Source organism: Mesoplodon bidens (assembly GCF_964165515.1).
Source record: "Mesoplodon bidens genome assembly, chromosome: 10".
NCBI classification, from domain to species: Eukaryota; Metazoa; Chordata; class Mammalia; order Artiodactyla; family Ziphiidae; genus Mesoplodon; species Mesoplodon bidens.
Genome location: NC_138172.1, coordinates 92,398,188 through 92,414,469, shown reverse-complemented (window position 1 = coordinate 92,414,469; position 16,282 = coordinate 92,398,188). Strand labels below are relative to the sequence as shown.

Here is a 16,282-nt window from a genome sequence, read left to right as displayed (position 1 = left end):
AGAGAAACAGAAATACATCTGATCATGGGACCTCTCCAAAGGGCAGAAAACCTGTTAGTTTTACACCAGAGTGCTCACACAGACTCTCAAAATAAGTAAACGTTTCCAAACAACCAAAACAAAAGACTCCGTGGAAGCCATTTTTCTGTGTCCCAAATTAAAAAAAAAAAAAAAAAAAGTGCCTGGCCTAAATACTTTACAAGTGGTTAGTTCTAGCTAAGAATGTATTTTCTCTCATCAAGCATGCAAGTAGATATCTTTAAGACAGCAATTCTCTTCAGTAGATATTTCTTCAGTGTTCATGTGTATAGAACCCCGTGGAGGACTTAACTGACCTACGGGAGATCCAGTAACATCTAAGAGGCCAACCCTGCCTGGAGGAGACTTGCTGCCCAGAGCAATGTACTACCTCTGGAACAGGCACCTCCTTAAGTGGGGATAGTACTTCTCTCCGTTCATGAAATGCTATTACCCTCTTTTCTCAACTTTCTTTATAAGCCTTGGGCCTGGAGTTCATTTCCATGATTAATTTAAGAGGAAGGGAGTGTGGGGGGAAGAAAATATATAAATGAATGTGAAACTTGTAACTTTGGTTTTGGCTTTTAATAGTCAGATAAAGATTTTGAACCAAGTGGACAATAATTTACTGTAAGTAATAAAGTCATATGGATCTTGCCATGGAGTAGGAACCAAGGATTCAGGGCTATCCATATGTAGTCATTTGGATATGACAAACGTGGAACCTATTTATAACTTTTAAAGTACTTTATGGCTCTTTCTTTCCAAAGAGGCACACATCATATTGCATGAGGTCTGTGAATATACAAGCGTTCTTCTCTGCCAAAAGCAGCTGAGCAAGCAAAAGGATTACCCCAGTATTGTTTTTCAAACCTGAATTTGTAATGGGTAATTACACAGAAATATTTGGTACTTAATAACCTTGAAACTTTGAATTCAGAAAGATTTTATGCCCCCAAGGCTACATGGTCTGATGGCTCAGGTTCATAAATCCACTGAGAATGTATCTGGCTATAACTGTACCCACCTTTGTGCAGATGTCACACAAACCCAGCGTCAGTAACGCCTGGCCCTAGCCCAGTGCCTGCCTTTGGGGGGGCACTCAATGGTTTGTCAAGCAGAACCGGGTATGAATTATGGCTTCTGTTTAAATTGGTTTGGAAAATAAGGAAGCTCCATTCCTCTTAACCTTTGTTTTCAGTGAATCACATAACACCCGATTATTGATAATGCTTTAATTATCTCTGGAATTCAAAATCAGGGATATCCAGGTATCATTTAATACAAAATGAGAGAAGTTTCAAGTGAAGCTATAAATTTACTGTTGGATTGACGGTATAAAGGCACACCAGGCAGGAGTTACACGGGGTAGGGGTAGGGTGGCTGCATTATTTTCTCTAGGACTATGGCAGGGAAGCATCTTATTTCCAGAAGCCGAGTTCTACAACACAGGTATCCCAGCATAGGATCAGAATTTCCTTATAGATCTCACCACTTTACCTAGTGAACATTGGAGCTTCTGGCTACCCTCCTAGACACTCTCCTTCCCTTTATCACAGTCCCTCTGGGGTGGGCTCCTGTCCCGGTAGGAAGAGAAGTGAGACAGCCAAAGTCACTCTTCTCTGTAACTAGTTTCCCCTCACAAAGATGTTTTGCCTGAGCCTCATCTAAGTACAGTAATTCTTAAGTGACACCGCAAGATGGATGTTGAATATTAAAAAAAACACGCCTCTTCTGTTTCATGGCCTGCTTTTTCTAATTTAAAAAAAATCATCTTTCATTGTACCAGTACACAGAGTTCCTTTTAAACCTGTATTTTACTTAAGCAATGAGGAGAGGGTGTTTACAATTTCACTTTCTGGCTCTCATATGTCTGTAAAATATTTTTCTTCAGCTGGATTTAAAAAACATTTTCACAAGAAACTTTAGATTTCTTTCTTTCTATCTCCCGCTGGGGGTTCAAACTTAAAGAAACTGATGACCTCAAAAGGTCAACCTCATGCAGATGTCAGCAAGATGAAGAACAGAATTCAAACTTTTGCACAAGAATATTTGCATTCCCATTAGCTTTTGCAAATGCAATATACCTCATCCTCTTGGGCTGACTGCAGAGGTGCCCTGGAAAGAAGAACAGAAGTATGTGCCTCTCTAATAGGTTAACATACTGAACTGCTTTAAAGAGAATAAATGTTGCAGCCCAGGGGCAATTACTGGGTGGACTTCAGCGGAAGCTCCTGGTGGAAAAGACTTAAAAGCAAATTGTGTGCCAACAGTGGGGGGGGGACATTCTGCTCACATTAAATATCTTCATCCAAACCTCAACTACGACCATGATCTTACAGCTTAGTTGAAGGTACTCTTGATAAAAAGAAGTTGCCAAAAGCTGATATAAAAAATAAATATATATGGGCTGCACTGAAGTCTGTATTTCTACAAATGCTTTAAAGATTTGATGGTAGAAGCCAGTGATTATGTAACAAGTCGATTTCAAAAATTACACCTCTTACAATTACTGTACATCCTGATAAGACAGTTGAGATCAAGTCACTAAACATCCTTACAATTCAAATAGAAGGAAATGGATTAACTCTCTGCTTAGGGGAAAAAAGAAAAAGATTTATGATGAGAAATCTGTACCAGTATTCCCGAATAGTTAGGGAGGAATAAGTTAAGGAGGTAACACAAATTTGGTGACCGTGAGGTGAAGTACTAATTTATGGTCCTTTGAAATAGAAAGCGGTGTCTGATAGACAGGTGTCTACGCTTACTTAGCTTGGCTGGGCGGTGAGCAACGAAAGCTAGTGGTTCTCCGCAGCGCACCCGAGGGCCAAAGCTTTTTTTCCCTCCTGGCTCTGCCTCGCTGGTTCTCCCCAGCACCGGCTCTTTGGGGTCAAGGAAGGTTGGGGGCCCTCCTTCTCACTCTCCAGGCCCGGGAGCATCCAATTCCGGTATCGTTGGCGGAGCTCTTGGGCCCCCGCGCCCGGGAGGGAACTGGCCTCCCAGCGAACCGCCCCAGGCATCCGGGCCACCCCCAGCTCGTCCGTTCGGGTCGCCGGCCCTGTCGCCGAGGCCGAGCGCAAAGACCTCGCGTTGCCGTTTTGGAAAGCGACACAGCTCCCAGTTTGGGCGCAGTCCCCGCAACCCGGGTCCCGGCTAGGGCCGCGCCGAGTCCCTAGGACTTTGACGGGTTAGGGCAGGCGACGCCGAGAGCTAAGCCGCCTCCAGCCCTCCCCAGCGCCGGCTCCAGTGCCCGAGCCCGGCGGCCCAGCGCCGCGCCGCGCTGGGAGAGAAGCAGCTGTTCCCAACAGCTGGGGGGCGGCGAGGCAGGGCGCCCCAGGTGCGGCCGCGGCCAATCGCAGGCGTCCGGCCCGCCCCCTCCCCAGCCAGGCGCCGACCCCCGGCCAGCGGGGGAAGGGAGCAGAGAGGGGGAGAGCCGTCCTCGCCACTTGTCTTCCAGCTTCCGCGGCGGGAGGGACGGAACCCGAGCCGAAGCGCGCGGAGTCCCCCGCCCTGGGCCCGCCGCCGCGCCCCCCGCCCGCCCACCTCCGCGCCCGGACGCTCTCACCGCCGACCCTCCCCGCGCCGCACCCGAGACACCTACCTAATTTCTAGGGAAGAAAAATCTACCTCTAAACGCACCCAGTTCTTCGCTTGAGGACCACCCTCCCTTTTCAGCTTTGGCCTCCCCGCCGGGTGAGTGGAAACCGTTTGCACATCCTACAGAACCGGAGCCTAACCCAGACGATCCGGAGAATTTGTACCGTGACCGGCAGCGGGGGCGGGAGGAGAGAGCGAAGTCAGGTATCCGGGGCTGCTGGCGACTTCGGCAGCCGCGCGCCTCGCGCCCTCGGCCGACCCCGGCCGCTCGCCCCCGCCTCGCCACCACCCTCGCCCCCGGGCTCGCCCGCAGCCCCCGGCGGCCGCGCAAGAGTGCGGGAGACGCGGAGCCGGAGGAGGAGGCGCAGCCGCTGCCCCAGCCGCAGCCGCAGCCGCAGCCGGAGCCCGAGCCGCGGGGCGGGCGCGAAGATGCACACGACCCAGAAGGACACGACGTACACCAAGATCTTCGTCGGGGGGCTGCCCTACCACACCACGGACGCCAGCCTGCGCAAGTACTTCGAGGTCTTCGGCGAGATCGAGGAGGCGGTGGTCATCACCGACCGGCAGACGGGCAAGTCCCGGGGCTATGGATTTGTAAGTTGCGCGGATGGGGATGGTGGTGGAGGGGGCGATAAAGAGCTCGGCGGGGAAACAGAGGACCACGGGGTCGGGGAGGGACAGAGTGGCGCTTGGCCCGAGGGGTCGGAGTTGGGAGTGAGGGGCTCGGCGTGGCCGCGCGAGGACCCCAGCGGACGTGACCGGCGCTGCCTCTTCGCTCCCGGCTGAACTGAAAGTTTGCGCGCGGTGGAGCTGGGGAGGGAGGGCCGGCGCCTTCCTCGCGGGGTTCCGAGGGGACCGAGAGCGCTGCGGTGTCGGGGGACAGGCGGAGCAGGGGTGGAGGGAGAGAACTGTGATGACTGCCGGATTTGGGGGTGCGGAGGTCTGGGAGGGAGGGGCCGTAGCCCCTTCGAATTGCACTCCCGGGTTGGAGGCCGGTCGTTAAGCGCGCTGTTGCTTTGTAAAAATGCGTGTGTCTTCCTGGCATTCCGGCTGGGGCAGGGAGGGGACACCCCAGGAGGTCTAGGGCTTTTCTTCTTATGCCACCCCTCCCCACCCCTTTTTTAATTGCAAAGATGAGTTCTTTTAAAAGATGAACCTCTGGCTCTTTCTTTGCCGAAATGAAAGAGAGCATAGTAACCTTCCTGGAGATTTCAGCGAGCCAATTCAGCTGCTGAGAAGCCGGGAGCCCCAGGGTAGGACAATAGCTATTGTCGCTGGGGAGTGTTTGCGGGGTTGGGAACACCGGCCGGATGTGAGGCTAGTCTTTCTTTAAAGCAAACAGTGCCTCTCAGGCCGGGTAGGGACCTGGGGAATGGTCGGCGGAGGGGGAATCTGGCGGAGTTCTAAGACAGAATTCAGGCTTCCAAATCTCTGCTAGGCCCTACTAGCACCCTTAGAACTTTGGGGGGTGAGAGGGCCGTGTTTCTTTCCTTCCTCCTTTCTGTTTTCTTCTTTTGTTTTGTTTTGTTTTGTTTTGGGTGGAGGATCAAGGGATAAGTTCCAGCCCCCTCCCCCAAAAAAAGAAAGAAAAAGTTTAAGACCCCCCCGCCCCTCAGTTTTATTAACACGAATGACTTCTCCAGTGCGATTGTTGGTTTCTTCAGGGGTTGATTTAGAGCTTTGTGTGTATGTCTGTGTGTGTATGTTGCTAAGGTCACCATGGCTGACCGGGCTGCTGCCGAAAGAGCCTGCAAGGATCCCAACCCCATCATTGATGGCAGGAAGGCCAATGTGAATCTGGCATACTTGGGAGCAAAACCAAGGATCATGCAACCAGGTGAGCAATGTCCCTCGACGCCCCACCCCCAACTAGAGACCCCCGCTACTTCTGAATAGAATGAATCCCTGATTGGGAAGACACTAGTTCCCTGAGAATCTGTAGATGTTTAGTAAAGGTGAGCTGTGGCTGGTTATTCTACCAAGGCATTAAAGGTAGATGAGAGTTGTAAACACTCCTTTCCTGAATTGAAATGTACCTGTGGGCAAAAAATAGATCTTGGGGGTCAGTTCAGTTTGCACACACCCAGGCTTGCGCTTGACTCATCTGTTTCCTATATACAATCATAGTTCACTCTCCACTTTCTGGTTTTTAGCCACTTGTAGATCATTCACATGTGGATGCTATGGGCCAAATGTGTCAACTCCAGCTGGTTATACTTCTTAGTGTTGTCTCTCCTTTTGCCACCCGTTGCCCTGTGTTCAGAGCGGGCAATTCAACTGGAACACTGAGCCAAGAGAAGCATAGGGGTGGTGGTGCCTGGCTGGTAAATGTTCAAAATAAAGTCCCAGAATATATTAGAAATGAAAGAGGATGAAGAGATTTCATGCACTCCAGGACTCTTTTGTCACAGATGAAGAAACTGATGCAGAGATGAGAAAGGGTTTACTCCAAAGTCACATAGCTATTTGTTACCAAAAGGGAGAGAATTTTGTTTATGTGAAAACATGACCTCTTGAATGGTTTACAACACTGCCCTTTGCACGAGCACAAATAATTGTGAATCGACTCTTGAACAAATGTAATCTTTTTCTTGGGCATGCAACTTTGATTAAGTCGTGTGCTCTTCATTCTTAAGTCTGTGCATCTGAAATTTTGGAAACAGGTGGACACTTCAATGCAAACAGATTTACTAGGAAACTAGGTTGTCAAGAAAGGGAGTGCATGTGCAAATATTTGTGAGCATTAAAAAACATGTATTTGTCTAATACAGTGTGTGTGTGTGTGTGTGTGTGTGTACGCTATCCAGAAAAGAAAGAAGAGTTTGTTTTGTGAATTTTTAATACTATAATCTGTAAAATCCAGAATCTTACAAAGCATTATCCAAGGCATTCCAGAATGTTCCAAATTAAAAAGGCTTTTTTATAGATCATGATTCAGAATTGTAGGAAGATTTGTGACATGTAACTTCATTATCAAGTCCTATTGTTCTTGGTTTCATTCCACAAGAACTTTCTCTGTGTCTGATTTTCTAAGGTCTTATTCGGTGTCTGTCAACTAAACTTTGCAGATCATTTTTAGTTTCCACTTGTAGCCTACTAAAATTTTTATTTAGATCAACAATAACATTAGTAAAATGACTTTCAAAAATATGTATTATATTTTCTCTAAAGTATTAAAAGAATGATTACCTCTTCTAAGTGAAAGGTGTGATTGCATTTTATATGTAGAAGTAATAAATGCCTAACCATGCACAAATAGAGAATGTGGTATGTTTTATTGTTAGGTTTTGCCTTTGGTGTTCAACAGCTTCATCCAGCCCTTATACAAAGACCTTTTGGGTAAGTCAATTAATCAGGCCCTCCTAAGTTTCAATATGGATATCATTTGTTAACCTGCCTCTTTTTTATATCCAGATAAGACCACCATGTCACAGATTGTTCCCGGTTATACATATTTATATATGTTTGTGTATTTTGAATGCTGATAAAATAAATATTTTTAGATGAGTCAAGTTATCTGACCAAGTATGCAGCCTCCAAAACAGACACATTTGAGCTCATGATTAACAAAACAAAACAAAACAAAAATACCAGGTATGACTTGTGTACCAGACGATTGTGTCCCAACACCATTACTACTGTTCAACTTGACTCAATTGTATTTATCTCTTTCTAACCTGACAGGGCTCGTATACAGTTAAGCTAACTGATCAGAAGGATACGATGATAAGAGGTGGAATAGTTCTGTTTGGAATTAAACTCTGTAACCAGTAGACTCAGACACACAAGCTCAGATGGTGATTAACGATGCATGGATGTTGCTGTTGTTGTTTTATTTTTCACAATAGTCAATAGACCTCCGTGTGCTTTATTTTATTTATTACAGTAATGAAGTGGTGTTGATAGCTAAACTGTGTGCTTTTTTACTTAATTGAAAAGAGCTGTAGTGAAAGTGTTTTCTTTTCCTCGGGGAAGGGGCTCTTTGTGTTTTTGGTTTTGGTGGTGGTGTTGACGGGTGTTGACTTTTGACTTTGCCATGGGAAGCAAAGGGCCCTTTTATTCCTTGCTTTTAAGCTGTAGCCTGTGACTTCCATTTAACCATATTTTTGTAGTGAGTGCTAAATGGTGTGATTTCCCTCTGTAAGAATACAGATTCATCGCTTGCATGTCCTAAGTTTCTGTTTTACTGGGGTGTTTTTCTGGGAATGGGGTTCTTTCTTTGGCAATGTATATCCACTTCTAGGCCTTCTAATGTAAAGGTTCAACAACTCTCATCAGATTTCATTAACACTGGCCAGTTTTTTGAGTAGAGTAGCACTAACTTTCACCTTTCAGACCTGACTCAGGTGAACAGCCTGCTTATATTTGTGTTCTGTGGGTTCTGTGATTACCAGCTTTCCTCATCCAAGCTCCCCCATTTCCCTTCCATTCAGACACGATATGAGTGGGAGATCCCCACCTACCTCAATTTATTCCGAATACCTAGGGTCTGTTTTGGCTGTTTTCTACCTGATCAACATGGTTGTAACTCTAATGCCAAAGATTTACACTCTCTTTTTAAATATTCTAACTGTTTAGAAGTGTTTCATCCTCAACAATAGTTTCTTCTCTAGCTTAGCACCTGTACATCTACATGTGTAACCTGGAAGGTTGGATTCTACCTACAAAGATAGATGTCTACCTTATGTGTCTCCAAGAATAGATCCAAAAAAGTAATAATAATTTGACTTGGAAGAGTCGAGTTATATTTTCCACAAACACCTTCTTTATAACCTTCCCTTTACCATATCGAGATCTCACTTACTGACAACCCTTACTTTTTTTTAAACCGTAGAAGAGTCTTCTGTCCAATATGATTAGAAAGGCCCTTCGTTTACCCATAACAATCTATCAATGCCCCATCCAAACCATTAGGGATACTGATGATAAACTGTGGGTTGATGGGTTCAGCTACTTCTGTGGATCCCCCTCTCATTGGTCTAGACTATGTTTAAGGTAGAATTGGGGATGAGAACATACATCTTAAGAAGTGATGGTGAACTTAGTCATGATCTCACATTAATAATCTTGAGACAGTTGTTAATACAGCTAAATTGATCAACCAGTATAAGCATATGAGTATTTTTCTCTGTGCTAGTGGATGGTACAAAATAAGGAGATTGCACTTTAGTTTGGGAAGCCAAACTAACACAAACGAATCAGGAACTATTAATTGCTAAATTACTTGGTATTATTTTAAGTACAAAAGGAATTCAGAAGAGCAAGAAAATAGGTGAGTTGGAGGAGTTGGACAAGGCTTTGTGAGGACTGGAACTAGACTTGGACCAGTGGGTAGGTCCTGGACAGGTAAAAGGAAGACGGGACATGTCTAAAGGGTGTAAGATGAGGGGAGCATCAGCAAAGGCAAAGAGGAGGAAAGACTCAGTGCATGGAGAAACCAGACTCTTATGGAGGGTCTTGAGAGCTAGAATAGAAATTTGGACTGGCTGTGGTAGTCCTTACAGATTCTTGAGAAAGAAAGTAGTACAAGGGCAATAACAACCAGAATAAGATGTGTCATATGGAAATTTTAAATGAAGCATATTTTGATAGTAACCTTTGGTTTTTCATCCCTTCTAATATTAGCTGTCTTTATAAAGGATGGTGATTATTACTGTTTGCATAAATTGTTTGAACTTGAGATTCTTATTAGAAATAGATAGCATTCCAAATAGACCAAGCAAGGCTTCTCTTTCTTTTTTAAGGGATTCTTAACACTGCTCTAATTCCCAGAGTCTGTACCTAACAAATCACACCTGGTCATCCTAAATTCTATTTGAATGCCACATGTTCTTATTTTTAGGCCTGGAAAGAAGCTTGAGAATTTTTAATCTTACTTGACTTGTTTGAAATTCTAGGAACTATTTTTTTATATGGTCTTTAAATGGCCCCCAGATTACTCTGGGCCTTTAAAGAGAAAAACCTTGGCCTGAAGGAATTTCTGATGTAACACAGTGGGCAGATGTACAGAAATTTGTGGATTTGCTAAACAATATCTTATAAATATTTTATATTTGAAAGAATCATTTTCTTATTGAAACGTTGGAGAGGAGAGCCTATGGATCTGTGAGTAGAAAACTCTGGGCTAGTTTCGATCATGTTGAAATACACTTAAATATTTACTTAGTAAATATTTAGCACTTAGTACTTAGCATTTAGTACTCCTTTAAGTGCTAAGTTTAAAGGAGTACTCCTTTAAGTGCTAAACTTAGCACTTAGTACTCCTTTAAGTGCTAAGTTTTACTCTAGTTGTGTTAACGCATAATAAGTATTATACTGTCCACTAAGTGGAGCAGAAGGGACAGTAATTAACATTAACTGAACACCTGCTACTTGCCTGGTACTGATAAGGGATTTACATAAATTATATAATTTAATTATCACAGTAATTATTTGATGAAGGCACTGTTAATGTCCTTTCCATGGGTGAAAAATTGAGATGCAGAGAGGTTAACTAACTTCCCTCAGGGACTACTAAGTGATAGAGTCTGGTTCTAGGTTCCAAATCATGGCCTCCAAAGCCATGTTCTTTCCTCTGTGTCAAGCTGTAGTCTGAAAGACACAACTCGGCTGTCTCTGATAATCTAGTAAGAAAACTGAGAAGCGCCCAGAAGGGCTGTCTATATGGCTTCAGATAAGGCAGAGAGACATGAAGTTGGTGGGATCCAGGAAGTCTTCATGAAAGAGGTAGAAGTTGACCTAGATTTTAAGCTATGATGGAGGATAGGGAACTCTTGCAATGAATACATTCCTCACTGTTGGCTCTTCACATAGATAATTTTATTTAATGCACAGCAATTCAGGGTTGGAAATACTAGGATTGGAAATATTAGGTTCATTTCACTTATGAGAAATATATGAGACTAAAAAGGTGAAGCCAATTCCTGAAGGCTTTACACGTGGCGAGTGGTAGAGCTAGGGTAGATAGGCTTGCGATTTCAACAGGTAGAGATGGAGTGAGGATTGGCATCCCTGACAGAGGGATGTGGCGAGCGAAGGTGAAGCTCTGGGTGTGTGTGGTGTGTCCAGGAAACATTGAGGAGCCCAGCTGACCTGGGTTCAAGGAAAGGTGAGAAGAAATACTGGAAAAAGTATTTTGGAGCCAGAAGTATAAAAGGCCTGGCATGCCGAAGTTTAAGAAGTTTGCACTTAGTTTGGTAGGATGTTAGGGACCTAGGTTACTTTAAACAAGTGAATGAAATGCAGCCTGTGTCAGCAGTTTATGTGATAGGTTGAAAGAGGAAACTCTTTAGGATGTCAAAAGTCACAGAGAGATGCCAGAGGGAACTGAAGAGATAGGAAGAAAAGGAAAACATAGTAAATTTTCTTTGAAAGTTGTCCGAAGTGTCAGCTTTGCTCTTGTGCTTTTATTTCTGCTAGGCATTTACATTCTATGATTCACTGAGGGAAAGGATGTTGGTAGCTCTCTAGCAGGAGGGAGATTCCCAAATTGCCTTAATGGGTTCTGCAGGCTATTAAAAGAGCTCCTAATACAGGAATTGCTTCAGAAGTGCCACCTCACCCTTTAGTCCGATTCTGCCTGCCTTCTGAACTATTTTAGTCTCTCCGTGCTCTTCTGGATTCTCCTTTCCCTAAGCCTTAAAAACTCTAGGGTTTCATTTGCCTGCTAGATAGCTTCCTAACCCTTGCCAGACTTCATGTAGTTTTCTGATATTCTAAGAAACTTTGTACTCATTGGTTGGCATTTTCAAGTGAAAATTATTAATGTAAAATAAACGCAGAGACAAGAGTCCTGTAAGCAACGCTGCCTGTGTATCATTTAAAGCATTCTTCACACACACACACACACACACACACACTTTTATCCTGCCTTTTCGTAGGCTAAACTTATTTTCAGTTACCACCTTTATTTAGAGATACAAGCCTAGCAACTATCGTGTTGTCCTTGGAACTTTGGGAGCACAGGGGTTAATGTTTCAGTATCAGTGAGATTCATACTGGCTGGCCTTTGGAGCTGATAGATGTTTTACTTTGGCCTTATAAAGACATTTTACCCGCTGGAAACCCTTGTCGCATGACAGGATCAAAAATAGCCCGGCTGCAGCCCCTGCTGTCCATCACCACATGTAAACTGGCATGAGTAAGGCTTTCTTATCCGTGTCTGCACATCGTGGACACGGCGGCCTCCAGGGACGGTGTTTCATAAAGCCACACCTGTCGCTCTGAACGAGCCAGTCACCTGACCCGCAGAAAAGTTCTGAGTGTGTGCATGACCACGCGTCTGGTTTCTGACAAGCAATTAAGAACATCTCTAAGTGTCCTCAGAAACACTTGATGACGTCGTTTCTCCTGGCACTGGGAAAGATCTACAAGTCTAGTAAAATTGAGTGTATTTTTATCATTGGGGTCAAAGTTCACTACCCTCTGTGATAAATTCATCTTTTCCATGGATGTTGGTTAATGAGTGCTTTCAGTAAAACTCTGAAAAGGCAAAGCAAAATTTATGTTTTCATAATCTAAATATGAAGTTTTCTGTTTTGAGTTCTTTAAAATTCGAAGATTGTTACTTGTGCTTGTACTTCTTGTAAGCTGCTTTTGGCAACAACCAGATGGCATTATGGTGTCATATTTTTAGAAACATAGGGGGTTTTGATGGAGATTATTCTAAAGAAGGATGAAAATAAATCAGATATTCAAGGTAGCGTTTTAACTGGGCAGTTATGAATCGCAAGAGTGAGAACTGAGATGCATGGTTTTTTAAAATACCTCTTGTGATTTCTTTTTTTTTTTAACAAAATTAACTTTTAAGTAAGGCCATTGGAGTGTGTCTTGTATGTGACCTCTGAATGTATCATTTTAAAAGGTACGCAATTTTGTTTCACTTTCTAGAAGTTTTGCAGGATAATACACCATAATAGAATTGATTTGTATAAAATATCTACCAGTAAGGAAGATTTAAAACAGATATGCTAATAAATCTATTTCTGTTGAGTTAGAGGATAAAACAAGACTTAGTAGATTCTCAAAAAAAAAGTTTCCGTACTCTTATTATGTAATCCTTTTAAGTTGATATTAATTTTAGAAATATTTAGTTGTGTTTCCCTGACCCTACCTTTTCCCTCAACCTCATCATTTCCCCAAAACCCCTTCTGTCTGTCTTGCATAGAGATAAACAAGCTGGCTGACCTTCAGTTGCCTGATAGTCAAACAGGTTTGATTGACCCTTGTGTCTTTATGAATTTAATGGAGAAAAAGAAAGAAAGAAAGACCAAAAGCGTGCTGCACATCTCTTTGGGAATCACTGCCATGAATGTTAATAGCATTTCTGTAGCTTCCCACAACAGCCTCTTGTGATAGAGTGAGCTGCACTACAGTTCGTTTGAGAAGTGTGATTCTGCTGTGTTTACCACACTTGTGATCTTTTAAACTCCTTTTTTATTTTGGCGCCTGCTTCTCTTTTCATTATTATTATCTTTAATAAGGGTGACTGAGGTTGCAGAGAGATTAATGTGTGCTGAGTCTGCATAGCAATTTCCAGTAGGGTTGCCATGATAATAAACATACGGCTTTTGTTGAAATTTACTGTAGTTTTTGAGAAACCGGCCATCACCCTTATGGAATTGAACGATCACAGATTCCCTCTGGATTCCTGGTTTCACGGTTAAGAATCTTTCTATTGTCTAAACCGTTTTTGTTGAACGAACTCACCACAAAATTTTCTCAAGTCTTAACTCAATTCAGCATTTATTAAATACCTCCTCTGTGCGAGGCCCTCCTGAAACTTGATTTATTTTTCCAAACTTTGGCTCCATGCCATTTCTTGGTTCCAAAATGATCCCGAATCAAAATTCTGGCAGGGAGGGTATCCTATTTTCGTTGTTGAATTCCTTCTGGGGCACTCCATGATTTGGGCTCCCGCCAGAGTACTTTCACAGGTGACTGGCAAGTCGATATTGTGGCAACCCTATGCTCATAATAACCACTAAATTTGAGTTTGGTCTGATCTCGGAAGAAGCCATGCTCCAGACAGGAGGCAACTCCTGCCTGACTCTGTTTTCCGTTTCTCGACAGGATACCTGCCCACTATGTCTATCCCCAGGCTTTTGTGCAGCCTGGAGTGGTCATCCCGCACGTCCAGCCGACCGCAGCGGCCGCCTCCACCGCACCTTACATTGACTACACGGGAGCCGCGTACGCACAGTACTCGGCAGCCGCCGCCGCTGCCGCCGCCGCCGCCGCCTACGACCAGTACCCGTACGCAGCCTCCCCGGCTGCCGCGGGCTACGTCACGGCCGGGGGCTACGGCTACGCGGTGCAGCAGCCAATCACCGCCGCCGCACCTGGGACCGCGGCCGCGGCCGCCGCCGCAGCTGCTGCCGCCGCTGCCTTTGGCCAGTATCAGCCTCAGCAGCTGCAAACAGACCGGATGCAATAGGCCAGAACCTGATCAAAGTCGAGTTGTTTCCTCTTTCCCTCCCGATTTCCCAATTTTCAGTAGCTAATAAGAGTTAACATTGACTTAACAGCTTTAAAAAAAAAAAAACTATGCTATTGTGAAGCAGAATTATGATGATTATTATTTTTAATACTCCAGTAGTAGTTCTAGACGTGAAAGAGATGAGAATGAGGGGGGGAGTGGGCACAGTTTTGGAAATCAATCCCAAAGAGCCTGAGTAAGTAAAAGGCCGCGACGAAACGGTGGCAGGAGGTACAATGGAACTTCACTTTTATAACGGGATTTTTACTTTTGCTCTTTTTATAGTATCAGGGAAGCAAACTGCCTTTTACCAGTTAGAAAATGCTATTTGAATCTAGTTGAACCAGGGAATACAGAGTGAGCAATATGTAGCTTGAATTACATTTAAAAGCAGATTTAAAAAAAAATGGTGAAAGCACTGATTGTCAGTTTTAGCAGTCACTATGGCCTAGAGAACTTTTTCAAGAAGGTAATGTTCTTACTCTCAAAAATGGGCATCGAACAATCAATCTAGGAGCATGGCAGTGGGTGAAATGGTGGACAGGCACCAAAGCTATTTTCTCATCTACCCAGTGGATGAGTGGGACTGTGAAACAAGTGATGTGGAATGAATGGGTGCAACAGCTGTACAGACAATCAATAACACACAGTTCTGGAAAGAACACATCACTTGTGCTTGTTTGATGAGCTTGTCACATTCTAATCCCTCTCCCCATCCTGTTTCAATTTTGGGAAACTTGTATCTGCTGGTGTCAGCAATTCTGATTCTGAAATAGGATCAGGCTTTTACTACAACAGCCTTCTCTTTCTATTTATTGTGTCGACTCGTGGCTTATGATTAAAGGCGGGCAAAGTTTGCAGACTCTAAACCCTTAAGAACTGTCTTAAGGACATTTATTTTTTTCCCTTTTTAAATAATTTTACACTTTTTAGTATCTATTTCAGAGTCATATTTAAAACTATTTATTAGTGAATACAGTACATGAGACAACAAGGTTACTGAGATTACAATTCTTCAACAATTAATGATAATGTGGTTTATACTGTGCCTTAATAGTAATGCTATTTAAGATATTTATTTTTAAGTTTTACTATGCTGCACTCTAAAGAAAGGAACTTTAGATGTGACACTGTAAAATTATGTATTCATCTCATGGCATAAATTATTTAGTAGGTCTAGATGTAGCATATTAAATATTAACCTATTCAACTAAAGATGTTGACTTGGATTTATTTAAGTTCATATGTGCACTGTATAAGAGAGTACTCTTACATTAACACATTTTAGTTTATTTTAGTTTTTAGGGTTTTTTTTTTTTAACAGGACCTATTGCTAGTTTCATGCTTCCTTCTCTGATTTTTGCTCGTGTAGCTCTCATTTATTGGTACTTCATTAGTTTAACACTCTTCTTATGTAGTTTATGTAGTTTTTAAATGCTGCTTTACATTTTTCTTCTGAAACTGCAATACTTGCAATTTTTATTCTTAAAGTAAATTGAATACTATTTTACACTGTATTGGATTTTTATACTTGAACAATTTCATACAAGGGAAGACAGGTTAGCATTTTTATGGACTTTCTCCATTATCACTGGATTTACTTTAAGTATTCCCATACTAGACAGTGTTATGTAATGTAGACATGATTCTCCTGTGCAAATTATTTATTCATTGTGTATATTGCTTTATAACATTTCAGATCTTCTAATCTATTCACTTGTATTAAATATAATTTTTAAAAACTTTTGTTGCATTGGTTGTTTCTAATTTTGTTGTAAAAGTGGAATGATTTCTCCCTTTAACTAGAAGTAATGGCTGTGATTTACAGGTAACATTTTCAGTGAGCAGAAAGCTTCCCAGATGCCCTGCTTTTATACCTTTTAAGTAAATTTCATTAACTCAGTATCTGCCTTACATTTAGCAAATGATATAGGTCCTCCCCCTATAGTGAACCCTAAAGGACGATTCATGGCAGTGATACTTGGTTACCTGAAGGTTGCTTGGAAGGAGTGGGCTGTAGAGGGGAACAGTCAGCTCGAAGCTGGAGTAGCACAGTGATGCTGGGATCAGGTAAACTGACGTTTGGTGCTAGCCTGTACCAGGTACTAGCAATGTGAATGTAACACATTGCTTTTTGTAGTTCACTTTTGGGGTGAGGTTTTTATTAATTTCTTGCCTATAATGTTG

The 16,282-nt window shown here is 43.1% G+C and overlaps 1 protein-coding gene across 2 annotated transcripts; it reads left to right on the top strand.

The window, feature by feature from the left end:
* Positions 1 to 3,469: 3,469 nt before the first annotated feature.
* Positions 3,470 to 15,805, top strand: RBM24 (RNA binding motif protein 24). Of its 2 annotated transcripts, none has more exons than XM_081245990.1 (4): positions 3,470 to 4,212; positions 5,332 to 5,455; positions 6,903 to 6,957; positions 13,690 to 15,805. In XM_081245990.1, exons 1-4 carry the CDS (start codon positions 4,045 to 4,047, stop codon positions 14,051 to 14,053), a joined length of 711 nt encoding a protein of 236 aa, XP_081102116.1. In that variant the 5' UTR covers positions 3,470 to 4,044; the 3' UTR covers positions 14,054 to 15,805. The 2 variants fall into 2 exon arrangements, with proteins under 2 accessions (XP_081102116.1, XP_081102117.1); XM_081245991.1 differs by lacking the exon at positions 3,470 to 4,212 and adding an exon at positions 4,396 to 4,871.
* The last annotated feature ends 477 nt before the right edge of the window (positions 15,806 to 16,282 follow it).

Bases quoted from the DNA above. Each gene is read 5' to 3' on its own strand.
- RBM24 (XM_081245990.1), top strand. From the start codon at position 4,045: ATGCACACGACCCAGAAGGACACGACGTACACCAAGATCTTCGTCGGG. The intron at 4,213-5,331 runs GTAAGTTGCGCG...TATGTTGCTAAG, and splicing joins AGTCCCGGGGCTATGGATTT to GTCACCATGGCTGACCGGGC. The intron at 5,456-6,902 runs GTGAGCAATGTC...TTTTATTGTTAG, and splicing joins ACCAAGGATCATGCAACCAG to GTTTTGCCTTTGGTGTTCAA.